At 44.3% G+C, this 21,908-nt stretch overlaps 2 protein-coding genes across 13 annotated transcripts; one reads left to right on the top strand and one right to left on the bottom strand.

The window, feature by feature from the left end:
* The first annotated feature begins 1,589 nt into the window (after window positions 1-1,589).
* cldn10d (claudin 10d) lies at window positions 1,590-5,931 on the top strand. 3 transcript variants are annotated; one of them, XM_029740593.1, is made up of 5 exons: window positions 1,590-2,037; window positions 3,146-3,244; window positions 5,092-5,173; window positions 5,277-5,384; window positions 5,501-5,931. In XM_029740593.1, exons 1-5 carry the CDS (start codon window positions 1,806-1,808, stop codon window positions 5,679-5,681), a joined length of 702 nt encoding a protein of 233 aa, XP_029596453.1. In that variant the 5' UTR covers window positions 1,590-1,805; the 3' UTR covers window positions 5,682-5,931. The 3 variants fall into 3 exon arrangements, with proteins under 3 accessions (XP_029596453.1, XP_029596456.1, XP_029596452.1); XM_029740596.1 differs by having other exon boundaries at window positions 3,161-3,244; XM_029740592.1 differs by having other exon boundaries at window positions 1,591-2,037; window positions 3,083-3,244.
* Window positions 5,875-20,033, bottom strand: LOC115179201 (zinc finger protein Dzip1). Of its 10 annotated transcripts, none has more exons than XM_029740584.1 (19): window positions 19,585-20,033; window positions 18,534-18,733; window positions 17,630-18,232; window positions 15,596-15,635; window positions 15,108-15,244; window positions 14,848-14,994; window positions 14,598-14,723; window positions 14,449-14,511; window positions 14,156-14,284; window positions 13,811-13,856; window positions 13,624-13,674; window positions 13,292-13,351; window positions 12,741-12,898; window positions 12,310-12,514; window positions 7,713-7,848; window positions 7,109-7,488; window positions 6,800-6,927; window positions 6,508-6,652; window positions 5,875-6,413 (listed from the first exon to the last, which is right to left on the bottom strand). In XM_029740584.1, exons 2-19 carry the CDS (start codon window positions 18,609-18,611, stop codon window positions 6,334-6,336), a joined length of 2,712 nt encoding a protein of 903 aa, XP_029596444.1. In that variant the 5' UTR covers window positions 18,612-18,733; window positions 19,585-20,033; the 3' UTR covers window positions 5,875-6,333. The 10 variants fall into 10 exon arrangements, with proteins under 10 accessions (XP_029596444.1, XP_029596443.1, XP_029596442.1 ...); XM_029740583.1 differs by having other exon boundaries at window positions 5,875-6,398; window positions 15,596-15,680; XM_029740582.1 differs by having other exon boundaries at window positions 15,596-15,680; window positions 19,585-20,032.
* Window positions 20,034-21,908: the final 1,875 nt, after the last annotated feature.

Genomic DNA, 21,908 nt, shown 5'->3' on the forward strand with positions numbered 1-21,908 from the left:
CATTTTGTACATAACGTTACAGTAATTGATTAGCCTCCAAAGCAATGAGATCTGTCTGTGTTACACCGCTTACATCCAGGGAATGAGAGGGATTCTGATGATCACCCTGGGGCCGGTGAGAACTGTGTTTGAGGAAACCAGAGAACCAATGACAAACTGCTATTAACATGCCTCTCTCAGGACACATACAAATCACCTTAACTTAGATGCTTTAAACTTCCTCATCCCGACTAGAAACATTTTCTTCTTCTTTGTCGTTGGTTCCTGATCCCCGACGCATCATCGTGCAGGCGTCTCAGACATCGCCAGTTATCGTTTATAAACACGATTGCAGCCGCCATTTTTACACGCCAAAGCAGACCCATCAGAACTAAGGTAATGTCGCAAATAGAACAATCTGATAGGGAAGATGTTGGAATAACAAACTGTATGGGAATGCCAGGCTGTTTTTTGTCTACATTTTCCCTACTCAGGTATGATATTGGATCTGCTCTTTGGCTTGGCCTAGTGGGAGGCTTCCTCATCATATTAGGACCCATTCTGTTCTATGCCACTATATTCACAGCAGCCCATTCAAAAAGGTTAAATGTACAGGACAGTATAAGCGCGTATAAGCATACATGTCTAATTTATATACAACACCACATAAGCATGCTTCTCTAAATATTGCCTTACCTCCCTAATCTTACTACATTTGCACACACTGTATATAGATTTTTCTATTGTGTTATTGACTGAACGTTTGTTTATCCCATGTGTTACTCTGTGTTGTTGTTTTTGTCGAACTGCTTTGCTTTATCTTGGCCAGGTCGCGGTTGTAAATGAGAACTTACTCTCAACTGGCCTACCTGGTTAAATAAAGGTGAAATAAAATAAAATGAAAATAAATAAATAAATGAATGGTGTATTTTCAGTTATCAGTCTACAATGCGATTTGCATAAACGTTGAGTGCATGTTTTCTGAATATATCTTAATTCGCTTAATATAATTTCTCTAGCAGGGTGGAATTGGCCGCTTCCTCCAGATTTCCCATGGTGCCCCTCACCAGAGAATTCTCAACTAGAGAAAACAGACAATCAAAACAGTCACAGGAGCCAAAGGGATCCAACAAGACCCACGTCTTCCGTGACTGGTTGTGATTGTGTGGCATGTACATGTTGCACTGGGAATTAAGTGTTTTTGTATGTAGCTGTTCCGTGTGTATTAGCATGTTTTTCATTTTAAAATGCTATTTTAATTCTTGTGGCAAAACAAATTGTCCAATAAAGATCTATGTTAGGATACTGTCGTCAGCCATACTCTATAGGCTATATTACATAGATCATTATCAATTTGTCCAGAGAATATTGACATGAATCAGTTACATGCACCAGTATCTTGTGACCTTAGCTGGGAGGGAGCAGTTCATCCACTGTGATTTGAGATATAGGGTTATGAGAGAGAGACCTTGTCAAGCCCCCATACGAGGGGAGGGAGAGCGGGAAACAGTGTCAGGGATTGGGAGTGGTGAAACTATCTCCCCCTGGATCGTGGGAAAAGAGACATTTGCTTACTGAGCAAAACCATGTGAGATAAGCCAAACGTCCACAATGCTGGTTTGACTGGGAGGCATCAGTGACATAACAATGCAAGTGCCTGGCTGCACCTTGACTTCTACAGACCGAAGATCCCTGAGCAACTCTGGAACTTCACTCCAGCTTTGTTCACTACACCCATTTCTGGGGTAAATCTTCTTCGTAAACGTAGATTTTTTTTCGTAACCACTGCCAAGCTCGAGGAGAGCATCCTCCTTATCACCATCATCATGAAGCACAGGACGGTGATGATGTACATGGAGATAGGCTGCTTTGTGTCGTGTCTGGCTGGCTGGATTCTGGTGAGCTCCACCCTTGCTATAGAGTACTGGACCTGGTCTGAGGTGGGCAGCGTGGTGCTCACCACCGGCAACTACTTCTCTAACCTCTGGAAGGACTGTGTCTCAGACTCCACGGGGGTGTCCGACTGCAAAGAGTACCCCTCCATGCTGGGACTACCAGGTATGTTCTGGTCAGCTTGTCACAACTTCTATGGATGTGTGATTCTGTCCTAATATGGACACCGTACATCTCATGACACATGATGGGATAGTGACACAACTTGGAGGGTTGTTATCTCGATCTTCAGTGCAGTTTGGTGCAGTTGATTGTCATTCAGCAGATGCTCTTATACAGTACTACATTACAGGCAGATAACGGGCAGAGCAGAAGTATGAATATGAATATCATGATCAACATTTTGCAGACGTTAATAGCGATACCATCGAGTGGAATCCACAAACTCCAATATACAGGGAGTGTACAACACATTAAAAACACCTGCTCTTTCCATGACATAGGTGAAAGCTATGATCACTTATTGATGCCACTTGCTAAATCCACTTAAATCGGTGTAGATGAAGGGGAGGAGACAGGTTAAAGACGGATTTTTAAGCCTTGAGACAATTAAAACATGGATTGTGCATGTGTGTTATTCAGTGGGTGAATGGGCAAGACAAAAGCCTTAAACGCCTTTGAACAGGGTATGGTAGTAGGTGCCAGGTGCGTGTCAAGAACTGCAATGCTGCTGGCTTTTTCAAACTCAACAGCTTCCTGTGTGTATCAAGAATGGTCCACCACCCAAAGGAAATCCAGCCAACTTGACACAATTTTGGGAAGCATTGGAGTGGACATGGGCCAGCATCCCTGTTGAAGGCTTTTGACACATATCTTTTTTTAGATTTTAGTCATTTAACAGACACTCTTATCCTGAGCAACTTACAGTAGTGAGTGCCTACATTTTCATACTGGTCCCCCATGTGAATTGAACCCACAACCCTGGCTTTGCAAGGGCCATGCTCTACCAACTGAGGTACACGGGACTTGTAGTACTTTGGAGAGTCCATACTCTGATGAATTGAAGCTGTTCTGAGGGCAAAAGGGGGTTGGTACAACTCAATATTAGGAAGTTGTTCCTAATGGTTTGTATACTCAGTGTATAATACTTAACTGTAGTCCTGTACTCTGGCTTCCTCTGTTTAACTGAGTGTTCTACTCTCTGCATCAGTGTTCCTTCACTCAGTAAGGGCTCTGTCCATCTGTTCTGTCATCCTTGGGTTCTTCGCTGGAGTCCTCACACTGATAGGGATGAAGTGCACCAAGATTGGCGGGTCAGAGCTGGCCAACGCACGGGTCACCTTCGCCGGGGGAATCACCTATCTGGCGTCTGGTAAGATATGTTTATGGAGTACCTGATTAGTAACCAAAGTGGCACAGCGGTCCAGAGTGGGGCAGCGGTCTAAGGCACTGCATCTCAGTGCTAGAGGTGTCACTACAGAGCCTGGTTTGATTCCAGGCTGTATCACAAGTGGCTGTGATTGGGAGTCCTATAGGGCGGTGCAAAATTGGCCCAGCGTCGTCTGGGTTAGGCCGTCACTGTAATTAAGAATTTGTTCTTAATTGACTTGCCTAGTTAAATATACTGCTCAAAAAAATAAAGGGAACACTAAAATAACACATCCTAGATCTGAATGAATAAAATAATCTTATTAAATACTTTTTTCTTTACATAGTTGAATGTGCTGACAACAAAATCACACAAAAATAATCAATGGAAATCCAATTTATCAACCCATGGAGGTCTGGATTTGGAGTCACACAAAATTAAAGTGGAAAACCACACTACAGGCTGATCCAACTTTGATGTAATGTCCTTAAAACAAGTCAAAATGAGGCTCAATAGTGTGTGTGGCCTCCACGTGCCTGTATGACCTCCCTACAATGCCTGGGCATGCTCCTGATGAGGTGGCGGATGGTCTCCTGAGGGATCTCCTCCCAGACCTGGACTAAAGCATCCGCCAACTCCTGGACAGTCTGTGGTGCAACGTGGCGTTGGTGGATGGAGCGAGACATGATGTCCCAGATGTGTTCAATTGGATTCAGGTCTGGGGAATGGGCGGGCCAGTCCATAGCATCAATGCCTTCCTCTTGCAGGAACTGCTGACACTCCAGCCACATGAGGTCTAGCATTGTCTTGCATTAGGAGGAACCCAGGGCCAACCGCACCAGCATATGGTCTCACAAGGGGTCTGAGGATCTCATCTCGGTACCTAATGGCAGTCAGGCTACCTCTGGCGAGCACATGGAGGGCTGTGCGGCCCCCCAAAGAAATGCCACCCCACACCATGACTGACCCACCGCCAAACCGGTCATGCTGGAGGATGTTGCAGGCAGCAGAACGTTCTCCACGGTGTCTCCAGACTCTGTCACATGTGCTCAGTGTGAACCTGCTTTCATCTGTGAAGAGCACAGGGCGCCAGTGGGGAATTTGCCACTCTTGGTGTTCTCTGGCAAATGCCAAACGTCCTGCACGGTGTTGGGCTATAAGCACAACCCCCACCTGTGGACGTCGGGCCCTCATACCACCCTCATGGAGTCTGTTTCTGACCGTTTGAGCAGACACATGCACATTTGTGGCCTGCTGGAGGTAATTTTGCAGGGCTCTGGCAGTGCTCCTCCTGCTCCTCCTTGCACAAAGGCAGAGGTAGCGGTCCTGCTGCTGGGTTGTTGCCCGCCTACGACCTCCTCCACGTCTCCTGATGTACTGGCCTGTCTCCTGGTAGCGCCTCCATGCTCTGGACACTACGCTGACAGACACAGCAAACCTTATTGCCACAGCTCGCATTGATGTGCCATCCTGGATGAGCTGCACTACCTGAGCCACTTGTGTGGGTTGTAGACTCCGTCTCATGCTACCACTAGAGTGAAAGCACCGCCAGCATTCAAAAGTGACCAAAACATCAGCCAGGAAGCATAGGAACTGAGAAGTGGTCTGTGGTCACCACCTGCAGAACCACTTCTTTATTGGGGGTGTCTTGCTAATTGCCTATAATTTCCACCTGTTGTCTATTCCATTTGCACAACAGCATGTGAAATGTATTGTCAATCAGTGTTGCTTCCTAAGTGGACAGTTTGATTTCACAGAAGTGTGATTGACTTGGAGTTACATTGTGTTGTTTAAGTGTTCCCTTTATTTTTTTGAGCAGTGTATGATAATAATAGCCGTTTTTCTCCTAGGATTTGCTGGCCTGATTGTGTACTCCTGGTGGGGTAACAAAGTAAGATCAGAGTTTGTGGATCCCAATTTCAAGGCACAGAAGTGAGTGGATTTTTTTCAATGAGACTGCTGGAACACACTAGAACAACATTGGTTTCAAGTAGTTAAGTATACAGTATATGCTTTGTCATTTTTTTCTCTTCAGATTTGAAATCGGAGCAGCGGTTTTTATTGGCTGGGGAGGCTCGATCCTACTCATCACCGGTGGTTTCGTACTCAGTTTCTTCTCTGGAAAGGAGGGTCTACGCTCAACGTAAGACAATCCACAAAATTCCTGCTTCACTCAAAAGACAAATAGTTTGCATCAGAAGAATATATTTTGTGTCGAATATGTTCATCATCTCACAGTTCTCTTGCTCCGTCTTCCAGTTCAAAGAAAAGGCCCCGCAGACCTAACTCCTATGCCACAGCTCGGACCAGACGCACATACATGATGCCAAACTCTTCCAGAGTGACTCCAATGCCACAATTGGTCCAAGGGAGCAGAGGTGGCAGAAAGATCAGGAAAACAAGGACCACTGGGACGTATAGCAGGGACGATTTTGTTTGAGCTGCAGTAGCTCCTGTACCGCAGGAAATACACTGCTTCATATCATTGGTCGTTAGTTACCATGAAAACATTGTGAGAACTGAATCAATTTGGTAACTGTCTCACCACCTACACCTTATAGTTGTTTTACTAACAAATAACTGTGTTCCTTCTGTGAACTGAATTGCATCAAGGAAAGGGATGAATGTTTTAATTTGATACAAAAAATAATGTTTATTACTAGCATGTATAAATATTTTAGATACAAAAACACATTTTCTTTTCTTTCATAGACCACACAAATGTCTTACAAATGTCATGTAAATTGTTTTGACACAAATCATACAAGTACCTCACATGGAGTGCAATATCACATTTCATAAAACCTCTAAGGTGACAATTCACTATAGCTAATATATAATCTGTATATAAAATAAAAACACTGAAAACTGCCACAAGGCAGATGGCTACCACAGTCATAGGTGTATGTCTCTAGAGATACACTGTGCCCCGAGTAGAGAGGATCTCTTCGTTTAAGTCTCTTATATGCAACTGTTATTCTAACAGTATAGGTAAATCATGTATAAGTACATTTCTCTTCCAAAGAATTCCTATGGACGTCATATTGAGTTTTATCATTGTAGAACTGTAAACCCGTATCACCTCCATATTGCTATATATCATCGTTACTCCAGTCGCTGACGGAGACCAGGCTGCTCTTCAGAGTGCTGCCGGTTCCTGCTTCATTCAATCCTGGGGAACGGATAAACATCATCAGAGGCTGAAGGTGAAGGATAAAGGGACCTGAATGGGGCCAGGTCTGTGAGAGAGAGAGAGTGAGACTGACCTGTTTTCTGCCCCTTCCCGGTGGATGTTCCCCAGACACTGGTAGCGCTGTCTGAGTCCAGGCTCTTCCTCACGGGGGCGGGTACCGATAGGTCATCCAACGAGGAGATATCCCAGTCATCCTCATCATCATCATCGTTTGTATACTGGAACGCCACATAACAGTCCAAATGAACACGATTAATATATGGGACGATTCTGACGTCAGCAAATGTTCTGTTTGTTCTCTGTGTATTATGATACTCTGAGTTGATGATGACACTGCAGAGAGGAGACGAGAGAGGATTTCTCACCTTGAGTTCCTGTACAACGTCTTTGTCTTTCCTCTCTGGTAAGGTGCTCACTCCCCCTAGTGGCTTCTTTGGTCCTCTGTCTGCAAGCTGCTTCTCCAGGCTCTTAGTCAAGTCCTTGACCAGGTTATCTGGAAAGACCAATATGGTCAGCACAACGGATAGAAACCTATGGGCAACAGTTTTCAAAAAACACACAACTAAAAAAGAAAAGGCTGTAGACTTGGGATATGTGTGTTATCTGAAATTAGCACTTAATACCACACAAAAGGAGTAAATCATATCAGTAAAAACAACAAAAGTCCCTCTTACTGTTTGTAGTCTTCTGTACGTTCCCATTCTGGTCTTTGTAGTTCTGGAGCTGTTGTGGGTCGATCTCCTCCAACTCACTCTCCCCTGTCCACTCTCCCTCACTCTCTACCACAGTGACCCCCATCTTGGTTGTGTTGACCGCAGCGCTTCTGGGCTGCTGGGGTTTATATGGCTGAGCCTGGGTGGTCCTGGGCTGGCCAGATCTGGCCTGGACCGGTTTGGACTGGGTGAGTTTGTGATGGGGGGTGGTCTTGGGTTGTGTTGGTTTGGGCTGGGATGCTCTATGATGAGGGACTCTCTGCTCCTGCCTGGGTTTCTGAGGTGGCTTCTCTTCAGACTCCTCCTCCGTTGACTCGTTGTCTGAGCTGAAGGGAGGGGTCCTACGAGGCCAAAGACAATGTCATCATTTGAAATGAACATACAATCAATCACTCCCTTATAAGGTAATAAGACACAGCTTGTAAGACAACTCACTTTCTATAGTATCCTTCTCAATGCAACAGACTGTAGTCAGATTTCTGATACCACATAAATGAAGCCAGTGGCGAGGTAGTCTCTGGCATGCATTGAGACAAACAGCAGGAGATTCTGACTAGGTACGTACTTGGGAGTGGAGGTCTTGGGCAGGGTACTGGTTAGGGTCCGGGGGGCAGGCTGTTTGGCAGGCGCTGCTGGTGGTCCTGACATAACTTGGGTCACCTTGGAAGAAAGGCTGCTGGACCGTTGTCTGGCCTGGGTCACTTTCGGGAGGGACAGAACAACAACAATCAGCTGATTAGTTCGTTTGAGGACGTCTCAAGTCCTAAGCAGGTTAAAACGGTGACGGACATGACTCCTGTTGGGAGCAGCTTAAGGCTTAAATGTTACATTGATTAAGGGGGACTTGTTTAATGTCACCAGCAGCATGCTGGCAAACTATCACAAGAGAATGGAATCGACCCACGAGATGAAACATGAACCCCTCAGCAAAAACCACATGAACATTCTTGAATGAGTTAAAAGTTCTAAGTCCTCATACTCCCCACATGCTATAGACCACCAAGTGCTAACAGTCAGTATCTGGATAATATCTTTGAAATGCTTGACAATGTATGCGATATTAACATAGAAGTATATTTCCTGGGTGATTTAAATATTGACTGGCTCTCATCAAGCTGCTCACTCAAGAACAAACTTCAAACTGTAACCAGTGCCTGCAACCTGGTTCAGGTTGTCAGTCAACCTACCAGGGTAGTTACAAACAGCACAGGAATTAAATCCTCACCATCTATTGATCACATCTTTACTAATGCTGCAGAATTGTGCTTTAAAGCAGTACCCAAATCCATAGGATGTAGTGATCACAATATAATATCCATATCTAGGAAAACCAAAGTTCCAAAGGCTGGGCCTCATATAGTGTATAAGAGGTCATACAATAAGTTTTGTAGTGATTCATATGTTGATGATGTAAAGAATATTTGCTGGTCTGTGGTGTGTAATGAGGAGCAACCAGACGCTGCACTTGACACATTTATATAAATTGCTTATTCCAGTTACTAATAAGAAAATGACTGTACAAACTGTTAAGTTAAAATAAGTGTTCATTCAGTATTGTTGTAATTGTCATTATTACAAATACATTAAAAAATAAATAATATTTAAAATAAAAAAAAATAAAAAAATAATAATAATAAAATAAAAATTGGTCGATTAATCGGTGCCGGGGTTGGTCCTCCAATAATCGGTATCGGCTTTGAAAAATCATAATCGGTCGACCTCTACATTTTATCATCAATTTCTCTCAGCCAATCATCAGTCATTTGTGTAAGTGCTGTGCTTGTTGAGCGTCCTTCCCAATATGCGTGCTGAATGTCTGTTGTCAATTTGTTTACTGTGAAATAGCATTGTATGTGGTCAAAACTATTTATTTTCAGGAGTTTACTAGTGGTTGGTAACAGGCTGATTGGTCGGCTGTTTGAGCCAGTAAAGGGGGCTTTACTATTCTTGGGTAGCGGAATAACTTTAGATTCCCTCCAGGCCTGAGGGCACACACTTTCTAGTAGGCTTAAATTGAAGATGTGGCAATATCGTCCGCTATTATACTCAGTAATTTTCCATCCAGATTGTCAGACCCTGGTGGCTTGTCAGTGTTGATAGAAAACAATCATTTTTTCACCTCTTCCACACTGACTCTACGGAATTCAAAAGTACAGTTCTTATTGTTCATAATTTGGTCTGACATACTTGGATGTGGCATGTCATCCCGAAGTTTGCTTGTCTTGCCAATGAAAAAGTAATTAAAAGTAGTTGGCAATATCAGTGGGTTTTGTGATAAATGAGCCATCTGATTCAATGAAGGATGGAGCCGAGTTGGCTTTTTTACCCAAAATGTAATTTAAGGTGCTCCAAAGCTTTTTAATATCACTTCTTTGTTTCATAGTATAGTTTATTTTTATTTAGCTTAGTCACATTTAGCTTAGTCCTTAATTTGCAGTAAGTTTGCCGGTCAGTTGGTCTGCCAGACTTATTTGCCATACCTTTTGCCTCATCCCTCTCAACCATACAATTTTTCAATTCCTCATCAATCCAAGGGGATTTAATATAATACATCAATAAAATCAATTTAGCCTCAAATAAATAATGAAACATGTTCAATTTGGTTTAAATAATGGAAAAACAAAGTGTTGGAGAAGAAAGTAAAAGTGCAATATGAGCCATGTAAGAAAGCTAACGTTTAAGTTCCTTGCTCAGAACATATGAAAGCTGGTGGTTTCTTTTAACATGAGTCTTCAATATTCCCAGGTAAGAAGTTTTAGGTTGTAGTTATTATTGGACTATTTCTCTCTGTACGATTTATATTTCATATACCTTGACTATTGGATGTTCTTATAGGCACTTTAGTATTGCCAGTGTAACAGTATAGCTTCCGTCCCTCTCCTCGCTACTACCTGGGCTCGAACCAGGAACACATCGACAACAGCCACCCTCGAAGCAGCGTTACCCATGCAGAGCAAGGGGAACAACTACTCCAAGTCTCAGAGCGAGTGACGTTTGAAACGCTATTAGCGCGCACCCGGCTAACTAGCTAGCCATTTCACATCGGTTACACCAGCCTAATCTTGGGAGTTGATAGGCTTGAAGTCATAAACAGCGCAATGCTTGAAGCACAGCGAAGAGCTGCTGGCAAAACGCACGAAAGTGCTGTTTGAATGAATTGTTACGAGTCTGCTGCTGCCTATCACCGCTCAGTCAGACTGCTCTATCAAATCATAGACGTAATTATAACATAATAACACACAGAAATACGAGCCTTTGGTCATTAAAATGGTCGAATCCGGAAACTATCATCTCGAAAAAACAAATGTGCTTTTGTTAAATCATCCCCTGTTTGGCGAAGTCAGCTGTCTTTGTTAGGAAGAAATAGTCTTCACAGTTCACAATGAGCCAGGCGGCCCAAACTGCTGCATATACCCTGACTCTGTTGCAAGAGAAGTGACACATTTTCCCTAGTTAAAAGAAATTCATGTTAGCAGGCAATATTAACTAAGTATGCAGGTTTAAAAATATATACTTGTGTATTGATTTTAAGAAAGGTATTGATGTTTATGGTTGGAGCAACGTGTACCTAAGCGATTATATGCAACGCAGGACAGGCAAGATAAACTAGCAATATCATCAACCATGTGTAGTTAACTAGTGATTATGATTGATTGATTGTTTTTTATAAGATAAGTTTAATGCTAGCTAGCAACTTACCTTGGCTTCTTACTGCATTCACGTAACAGGCAGGCTCCTCGTGGAGTGCAATGTAAAAGCAGGCGGTTAGAGCGTTGGACTAGTTAACCGTAAGGTTGCAAGATTGAATCCCCTAGCTGACAAGGTAAAAATCTGTCATTCTGCCCATGAACAAGGCAGTTAACCCACCGTTCCTAGGCCGTCATTGAAAATAAGAACGTGTTCTTAACTGACTTGCCTAGTTAAATAAAGGTGTAAAAAATAACATAAATAAATAAATAAAACATTTCGGCCAAATCCGCGGCCAAAAATACCAATTTCCGATTGTTATGAAAACTTGAAATCGGCCCTAATTAAAATCGGCCATTACGATTAAATCGGTCGACCTCTAATAAAATTGTGGGGGCTGTCTTGTTAGACTTCAGCACAGATTTTGACATTATCGATCATAGTCTGCTGCTGGAAAAATATAAGTGTTATGGCTTTGCACCCCCTGCTATAATGTGGATAAAGAGTTACTTGTCTAACAGAACACAAAGGGTTCTCTCCAACATAATCCAGGTAGAAGCAGGAATTCCCCAGGGTAGCTGTTTAGGAACCTTGCTTTTTGAATCTTTACTAACGACATGCCACTCGCTTTGAGTAAGGCCAGTGTGTCTATGTATGTGGATGACTCAACACTATACACGTCAGCTACTACAGAGACTGAAATGACTGCAACACTTAGAGCTGCAGTTAGTTTCAGACACTATCAACAAGGCAGGTCCTACAGGCCCTGGTTTTGTCACACCTGGACTACTGTTTAGTCGTGTGGTCAGGTGCCACAAAGAGGGACTTTGGAAAATTGCAGTTGGCTCAGAACAGGGCAGCATGGCTGGCCCTTAAAAGTACACGGAGAGCTAACATTAATGACATGCATGTCAATCTCTCATGGCTTAAAGTGGAAGAGAGATTGACTTCATCATTACTTGTTTTTTTAAGAGCTGTTGACAAGCAGAATGTACCGAGCTGTCTGTTTAAAATACTAGCACACAGCTCGGACACCCATGCATACCCCACAAGACATGTCACCAGAAGTCTCTTCACAGTCCCCAAGTCCAGAACATACTATGGGAGGCGCACAGTACTACATAGAGCCATGACTACATGGAACTCTATTCCACGTCAAGTAACTGATGCAAGCAGTAGAATCAGATTTACAAAGCAGGTAGAAATACACCTTATGGAACAGTGGGGACTGTGAAGTAACACAAACATAGGCACAGACACATGCATACACACAAAATAACATACGCACTATACACACACGTAAACATGGTTTTTGCGTTGTAGATGTGTGGTAGTGGTGTATGGGCCTGAGGGCACACACTTAGTGTGTTGTGACTTATGTAATGATTGTATTGTAATGTTTTTAAAATTGTATAACTGCCTTAACTTTGCCGGACCTCAGGAAGAGTAGCTGCTGCCTTGGCAAATACATGTACCTTGAGTGGGTTGTTTTGGTTTGACCCGCTGCTCGGGGGCAGAGTCACTCCCCGTCCTCTTGTCCTTCAGTCTCAGACGCAGTGTGTGAGCCACATCCTCACGGTGACGCCAGTAGTCCGGAATGTCCCTCGCCGTACTCTCTCTTTCCGAGCGCACCTTAGCCATGAGATCACTGTACTCGCTGCCTCCGAGTCCTCTCAGCCCCTAGAGTTGTGTAGATTAGAAAACGGAAGACGCTTAACTATCATAAGGATTATCTTTACTGGGGAAACAAATGATCCCTCAAGTCTATTAGTGAAGTCAATTAATTTGTTGTATGTTTTTGATGGTGTATCTGTCAGGCAGACTCTTTAATGGCATAGATCTTCCACAGAGTGTGATTTTAAAGATTCCATCGTGTATTTGTACTCATGAAGGTACAGTTACATACCGGTTTGACTCCCAGGGACTCAAGCTTCTCTAGGAGTGCCTGCTCCAGGGCGGGGCGCAGCTCCCTCTTGATGTTGCGGTTCTTCCTCAGGACACTGGTCACCGAAGACGGCTGCTTCATTATAACAACTGGCTTCTTCTCAGACACGCTCGACGAGTCTATGACAAGCACCAGACAGGTACAGTACATTTACACACATACACTTGATAACACACTCAAAATAACACGGACGCCTTTGTAGTTTCTGAGGACAGGCTGGGCAAGCATGAAAACGATTTGAGAGAGAGAGGTGCATATGAGCTTCCTTTTCTTCCATCTACAAAGGACCTGTGCCATAGATAACTACAGCTAACAGCCACAGGATTCTGGAGAGGGACGGGCAGAAGAGGAGGACATCTTGCTGCTTTTTTGGGCCAACGTGGCTTTGACTGACTCGACTTCACAAATGCTCACTGACTACATGGCAGGCATCACAGACCGACTCACACGTCCGTGCAGAGAGCATGCATGGAGCAGACAGACAGACGCCGCTGCCGTCTAGACTGTGTTACCTTTGTCCTCCTCAGACAGCTCCTCTATAGGATCCAGTTTAGGAGCAGAGGGAGGCTGCTCTGATTGGACAACACAGGGGGTCAGAGGTCAGACAAGAGCGGGAATTAGGAGGAGGCAACTCAGGTAGAGGGAACAATAACACTGATCTTTAATGGTGTCTGTTAATGGTGTTGGGAGGTCTGATCAACAGGGAGAGATCGCTGACAGAACAGTCTTAAGTTCTTGCATACCTTTTGTTACATGCTTGCATACCTTTTCTCTGAGCAAAAGGATGCAGATGTCTAGATTGACTGAGCTACATATTGTTGGGAATCTCCTGCTAATAACTTACCCTTCACTACTCTCTTTGGTTTAGGCTCTGGTGCTGGGGCTGTTATGATCACTGAAACAATTGTCAGTAATAAAAGGTTCTTTACAGAACTACAAACCGCTAATATCCAAGTTAAAGCTAATATCCAAATTTGACAAATATAAACATAGTAATACAAAAAATAAAGTCAAAGAAAAAGTATGCATACCTGGAACTTCTACTTTAGTAGGTGGATTTGAGGACATATACTTTATCTGTGAAATGAAGTAGTACAATTAGCTACATTTCTTAATTATATATATTTTTATGTTTTGTATTCAAAGCTGTTGAACCCTAAGGGCGTGATCTAATTTAAATTTAACTTCCTAACATGCTTATGAAGTCAGAGTGGCCCTGACGACAACACTATATGAGTGTGTGAAAACATGACACGTCCATCCGGCGCCATCAATCCAGGATTTCCTGTATGAGGGCCAAGTAGGCGCCCTGTTTCCTGATATTCCCAGCTGCCCCGGTGGCCGGGTCGCAAGGGGGTGGTGGTGAGTGAACTGACCTGCTCTCGCTGAGAGAAGATGATTAGGTCCCGCTCCTGAAGCCGCTGGTCACTCTCCTCCTTCTGCCTCTGGCTCTGCTGCTGCCACTCCACCACAGACGACTCCAACCTGCTTAACTGATCCTGCCACTGAGAGGAGACATAGGACAGACATAGACGTTAGAGATCCCACTGCGATGGCTGCCTCTTTCAAGGCTCTCCGCTGACCTTGAACTATTCAACAGAACTCACAAGTAGTTCTGTTAACCAGTATTCTTCATGAAAGCGTCGCAGATATGTCATCCACATTTTACCTGATTCTTCTCGCTCTCATGGTTAGCCTTCATTTTTTCTATTTTTGATGTAAACCTTTCTTCCTGTAACAAAATAAATAGTTGATTTTTTTATTTTTTTATCACAACTTGAAATATTTAAAGAGAAGAAGTACTGCTCAGCTGCTTACCAGTTTCTTGTGTTTCTGATCCATCTTCTGGACCACAACCTTGTTTTTTTCATCCATGTCTTGGCCAGTCTGCTGGGGAGCAGGACTGGGCCTCCTCTCAGGATTGGTCAACTGGAGATCCACTTTCTGTACAGATCACATCAAATCATTCAAACAAAAACCTCCCTGACTTACAGAACCAAATCACCAACACATCAGTTTGAATTGGACACAGAACCATGAAAGTCAGTGCTTTGACAAATGGACTAACTTGTTGAAGAAGAGCGTTCCTGTTGTGAAGCATCTCTATCTCCCCCCGGAATCCGTCTCTCATCTCCTCTATCTTCCTGTGTTCTTCTTCCTTCCATCTCTCTAGCTTTCTCATCAAATCCTGCTGCATGGACTGCTGGTCTGTTTCCTACAGATGAAAGAGAAGGAAAATGGTCAAAACATATACGCAAGCGCAAACATTGCATTCAATAACGAAGCTAATCAAAGCCATGGAAACAAGCACGGTTCTTATTGTCCCACCTGAGAGGCTTTGGCCAAGAGGGCTTGCCTCTGTGACTCCAGCTCAGATGTGGTGGAACTCAGCTGCCCTTTCAGCCGACTGATCTCCTCTTCATCTGCAACGCTCTTCTCTTTCCTCTGGTTGCCTGTCCTTAACTCTGAGAGAAACAATAACAGAGACATACTAATGAAGAAAAAGTTAGCCGAACTAGTGTTTCAGGGCCTGGGCTCAAAGATACACCTCTCTCTTTCTGCTAGACTGTGTGGGAGTGAGTGACATGTCTACTGCTGCTGCAAACTAGAGCGGGATGTCATAGGAACTGGTTTCCCAGCATTGTGGGAACACTGTGGTGCGCTTGGGGACACCCATACCAGTGGGACTCCCTATGGGACTGTCAGGGGAGACAGGGTGGTTGGCTGCAGCGAACCTTCTTACCTGACTGACGGTTACTTTCCCTACCGTTCTCTCTAAACTGATGATCAAACCTTTTAAAGCTCTCTTGACTTACGGCTGTCGTACTCGTCTGCATGGCGACGTTGCATATGATTCTGGAGAAAGGAGGAATTCAGGAAGGCTTTATCACAATGTTGACACTAAAGGAAAAGAAAAGGAAACGGAATTATACATCTACAGTACATTCCCATGCAAAGATTGCAATGAATCAATGGTCTGAATACATGTTGTTTGCTACTTTCACTTATAGATCAAATGTAAAGCCAATTTCATAATAGGCAACTTGGGCTGTGTGTATAAAATGAACACATCTGAACCCAAAGCTCAAGACGCGTCTATACCATCTACCATTAAGCTTTAGGGACTGTTTCCTGGGAGACAGATCGACATAGCGACTATACCATCTACCATTAAGCTTTAGGGACTGTTTCCTGGGAGACAGATCGACATAGCGACTATACTATCTACCATTAAGCTTTAGGGACTGTTTCCTGGCAGACAGATCGACATGGCGTGAGTGACGTGATTCACTCCGGATGCCTTGCGTCACCTCGCTCCAGCTCACAGGGGGAGTGACAGACGGGGCAAATTAAACGCTGGAGCAACCACATCACACACCACATTTAACGCCCGACACCAACACAGCCTGCATCTGTGCCTTCATTCAAATTGAACCGCACTGCCACCGATACCTTGTTGCGCCGCGTGCTGGTGCTCTACCATGCTGCAGGGGAAGTGGTGGTTTCTACAACAGAGACCCTTGTTGTTGTGTGCTGTAATTACATTGCTGCTCTGGAATAACTTTGGAAATGGCCAGTGAAATTGAGTTAGGTCTGGTCATTGATAGAATCAAGGCGGTTGTGTGTCTGTTGCCATCCGTTTGCCGTGTCTTAAATGTGCGCGACGGTAATTAAAAAGCGGACTAAAACGTTCATTTTCTAGATTGCATTGACAACACACGGGCTGAAATAGGCAGGACGTTTCTTGAATGATAAAACTACTACAATTTAGGCAACATTTCTGTGCTTTGCAGACAATTAGGCTAGATAGTGTGTATGAAATACACTGTGCATTCTGTATATCTGTTGAAGTTTCTGTATCTGTAAAATGTAGCTTGACGTAATACATTCGAGTACCTGTGTGAAACAATCAACACATCTAGGTCTATTTTTGGATGCATGGTGGCCCATCAATTTTTGAGCTGTACAGACGCCTCGGTTATCTACGTGCCTGTTAGCCGGGCAGGGCACGCTCACCTAGCAACAATGCTCAGTCATATGAAACACTAGGTGTTGTCTTGGCAACAGCTGGGCCCTGTTCAACAGCAATGCCCTTTAAAAGTAGAAGGATATATCCTTCTATTCAACATCTGTTCAATAAATGCATACATTTCTGGTGTAGAAAATAGAACATCAAAACGTCACGTTGACGCGAGACCAATGTCATTATGGAAACATGAATGAGGGTAGGGGAGGTGGTTCAGTCATTTTGGTTATGTCTCTTGCCACCCTTTTGTAAGTGGATTAAAAGAAGTAGGTCTGATTATCCCCAGCTGACACCCTCTGCTCAGAGCACAATCCTATCGTTTAGGTCCCAAAACAAGGCTGATAATGTTTACGTCTACCAATCCTTATAAAGTAGCCACATTTCAGCTACGGGACGAGGTCAACCTATTTCCAATACTATGTCTCTGATTTAAATGGTCAAATTCATTTAAACCAAATTTGATTTGTCACATGCGTCGTAAACAACAGTAGACTAACAGTGAAATGCTAACTTCCCAACAATGCAGAGAAAAAAAATAGAAAAATAACACAAGGAATAAATACACATTGAGTAATGATAACTTGGCTGTATACACAGGGGTACGGGGTAATTGAGGTAGATATGTACAAAGATGAACCCCCGTTAGCATTCTCACTCTTGACAATGATAATTGAACAAAGCTAAAGCAGCTCTGAATATCGCCTGGGGAACAATGGCTAAGAGGAGGACCCAGGAGGAAAGGGGGTGGGGGGACTAACTGTTGTACAATACACATGGAAACAGACACCGAGAAGAGGCGGCAGCGTGAGGTGGTGTTCAGTACCTTATGGCAATTAGTCATGTTGACCATAGCCTGCTGGTTGAGGGCAATGATTTTCTTCCTCTGCTTCAGCTCCGTCTTCAGTACCTTGGCCTGGTCCGCCTGCTTCTGCTGCTGGGACAGGAGCTGCTGGTGCTCGCGGGCCTGGGTCTGCAGCCTCTCCTCAGCCACCCCAAGGCTCAGGGTCAAGTACTCTTGGGAGTGCAGCAGGTACTCCACTGTCAGCTGGGCCAGGCAGAAGAGCTTGAGCAGCGCCGGGTCCACGGGGCTCTGGCAGCGGACACAACGCTCTCCCTCCACGTTGCAGTAGGTCACCCCTGTGATGTGCTCCTGCAGGGTCTGGAAGTCCAGTTCGCTGGCCACCAGGTCCACGTCCACCGCGCTGATCCGGCGCCAGTCAACGCTCTCGCGCCGCGGACGGAATTTGAAGGGCGGGATGGTGGTGGATGTGGAGGCAGACATGGCTGCTGGGGGTGGTGCTGGAGGACACCGGCTGCTGGAGGAGGGCTGGCTCAGGGGGGAGTTTAGGAGGGAGGGGATCCCAGCTGATGAGTGGGTCCCTTGGGTCTCTGGCTGGTATGGGTAATAGATGTTATTGTAAAATGGCTGAAAAAAACAAGACATTTATACTAGGTTATTATTTTGGATTTGATTTGTGACAGACAACAAGGAAGGGATTATTGTGTGCTACAGATGCAGCATTGTGTGCTAGAAATGCAGCCTCTCAAACAAGGTCAGGGAGAAACAAACCTTCTGCAGGTATCACAGCAGCACAACAGCAGCATGAACACAGAGTAGAGAATATGGAAGAAACAAAGCAAGGATTCCACCACTCAGTACATGAATGAACCATATGAGATGACACAAAAAAGGCTAAGCATTACATTCGTATTCGATGGTAATCTACCCAGTTCTGCTGATGTCGAGTTGATGCCGTGTTGTCCTTACCATCGTGGATTTCATGAGCCTTTATGAGATTGAACATAGAGAACGAGTAGTCGTTTCCTATTGGTGCACGCCCCCTTCAGCTGGACGCCGCGACACCGAGGCAGGGCGTCCTCTCGATCACCATGGAGACAGAACGGTGCTTCCCACTTTACGGGCTCCCTGAGGAGACATGTTATCAAAATATTGCACCTAATCAATCTTAAATGATACCACAATGCACGCGACTGCAGCATCCTCGCAAGCTGGATGTTTTCAATGTTTTTGTGAAGCCACTGATACTGTAGTAATAACATATGACCATGTTTAATTAATGTTCTGTTATTCTGACCAAATGATATCCGTCTGGCTAACATCTGCAACAAAAATGCTTAAACTTCAGTCTTTTTTTCTATTTGTGCATTAAAAGCCACATAACCAATTGAGTCAAGTGAGGTTTCAAGCTCTCAACATGCATGACATTGCTTGATCGGAATTACCAAAGCATCACCCACTTCTGGTTGCCCCTCTCAAATTACGGGCACTGTGCCTCAAAACAGTTCAAATTGGGACAAGTTGAGCCCAACAAAAGAACAGAACGCATGTGGAGAAAAAGTTTTGATTTTTTTTTAAACGTTAGTTAGCTAACGTTAACTAGCTTTAAATGTAACTAGGCTATATTAGTTAATAGCGGAGTAACTAGTTATTTAGCTAGCTAAGTAACGTTTATTTTGTAGACATTAACAAAATAGCAACCAGTAAGTCAGCTAGCTCACACGTCTGTATTTTCAAAAACATCCCTAGCTAGTGGACTAAACTCCACTCCATGGTGAAGGAGTGAAGTGGAGTTTAGTCCGTTAGTTATTACTGTCAGCTCGCTAACATTAGCTAGCTAAATTGGCTAACAGACGTTTAATTTAGCAGCAAACAAATGTATCGAACATGGACTTCATTGTATGTGCCTTTTGAATGTATCTCATAAAATAAATAACATTCTGACCTAATTCTAAGTTTTAGTTAGAACGCAAACTTACCGTCCGCAACGTTTTTAAAGTCCATAAAAACAGTTTTTCCACGGGCCTCAAACTTGACTGGAGAGACCGCGGTGACGTAGCAGCTGCTGCACACATTCCAAAAGCTCTGCTCATCGGGGAATTAGAGAACTCAAACTGCTGAGATTTAGAAAAGGGGGGGTTGACAAATGTGGGTGTTAGTCTATTATCCCCTGAATACGCAATTGCATATACCATATACACATTTAGAGCCACAGTGCTTTTAAAATTTTGTTGGCTGTTGGCCGATACTTTTTAGCCACAGTCGTTGTTTTTATAGGCAAGAAAAGCAACGGCTCAAACTGGTGTTCGTTTTTAAGCGGTTTTTAGTGGCTGAAGGACTCCCCATTGTGGTGTAGATTATGAACTTCCCCACAGAGATGTGTGCCTTGTTCTGCCAGAAGATGTCAGTAGTTGGTCCTTCACATAAATGTTTATGATTATCCATCACTGGCATGTCAGCTGTTTTAGTTGAGGGCAGTCAGGCCAAACAGCTGTGGGGGCAGGGAGAGAACACAGCACCTCGTTGTTAAAAGAGACAGAAAGACACTGTGGGGGGCATCGTGCCAGTCAGCGCGCGCACACACACACACACACACACACACACACACACAGTGAACATTACATTGTTCATTTAACAGATCGTCAAGTGCTGAACCTGCTGATGGGGTAGACGCTGACAGTAGACGCTATGTGAGCAGTGGATCCTGGTACATTTCCCTGGTCAGTCCCCAGACTGCACCACTAGCATCAGATAGAGGTCCTGATAAATAGAGGTTTTAATTCAGACAGACAGACAGACAGACAGACAGACAGACAGACAGACAGACAGACAGACAGACAGACAGACAGACAGACAGACAGACAGACAGACAGGATAGCCCCAGGCAGACCGACAGGATAGCCCCGGGCAGACAGACAGAGACTTTTCTCTCAGGGGCTTTTCCAGGAGCAGGCAGGAAGCCCATGCTGGTGTGGTGTGGCATCCCAATGAAGCATCCCACAGTTCAGCAAAAGGACAACATGTTGAAGATGATGTGTAGAGGTCCAAGTTTCACCCAAAGGCGCCTGATCCCAGGCCCATTAGATGCATACTCCAAAGGTCGATATCGGTGATGTCTGGGGCCCTTTGGAAGGTGAAACCATCAGAGCCACTTCAGCAACTATCAAGCTGAGTGACAAGTAAAATTGCAAGACAAGTGAGTGCTACACTGTCATCGCTATGCATCTTATCCTCCACTTTTCTCCATGTCTCGAGCCTAGTGAGTGCGATATAACAATTGTGCAGTATCTCAGAGCTGAACATTCTGTAGAAATGGTCCTTTTCCTTTCATCCAAGCCACTTTGTTGTCTATTTTTGACAGGCGAGCCGAGGAGTGTTTAGATACAGTGTAGTGAGGTGACTCGGCCTCGTAGGAAGAGAACATGAAAGGAAATAGCGACGAGGACAGAGGCAACCCACGGATCCTTTTATTGTCTACCCACAAACACATGTTGCAAAGTTCACTGGGAACCGAGGACTCTGTGTTCACAGGTTGTGCGTGATTCGTTCCTGGAGATAGGGCGGAGAAGGCTCTAAGAGTGTGAGAGAGAAGGAGATAGAAGTAGAGAGATTACCAAGAATCTCAAAAGTAATAAGAGGTAAGAGTCAGGGAGAGGTACCTGTATGCTGCATGTGGACTAGGACTGTGCTTTAGTGCTCTAAAATGGCTGCGTCTTCTTCTATCCTTTCCTGGAAGGTGAAAGGTCTTGTTGTAATCACGCATCTCCTACCTGGTTCTATATCACAGGTCATCAAACCAAAGGTCAAATAGGGGGTGCTTATTTTTGTCCTGTTTCACACATGTACAAGCGTGTAACCTGTATAAGTGTGTGGTGTGAATTGGAAATATGTTTTTGGCATATGCCACTCCCCCTGAGAAACCCTCGTAGAGTGGGGGCCGCGGTCAGGGATCAGCCATTATTGACAGCGACCCTGGAGAAATTAGGGTTAAGTGCCTTGCTCAAGGGCAAATGGACCGTTTTTTCCCCACCTAATCACCTAACAAGTGAAGCAGCAACTTTTCAGCTACTGGCCCAACGCTGGTCAGCGATAAGGAAGGGAAGATAGTTCACAAGAGTCACAGCTTAAGAGTGTAGGTGGGCTCCAACACTCATGGAGGAACTGTGAGACATGAGCACTTCTCACCGTCTTCCAAGATAGTGCTACGTGCGACACTGAATAGTATCATTTGTATGTTAGTGAGTAGCACTCACCGGTTCTGATGATATCCATGTGCTTTATGTCATGTGACATCACATCAAGC

The sequence above is a fragment of the Salmo trutta genome, chromosome 39, assembly GCF_901001165.1.
Source record: "Salmo trutta chromosome 39, fSalTru1.1, whole genome shotgun sequence".
NCBI classification, from domain to species: Eukaryota; Metazoa; Chordata; class Actinopteri; order Salmoniformes; family Salmonidae; genus Salmo; species Salmo trutta.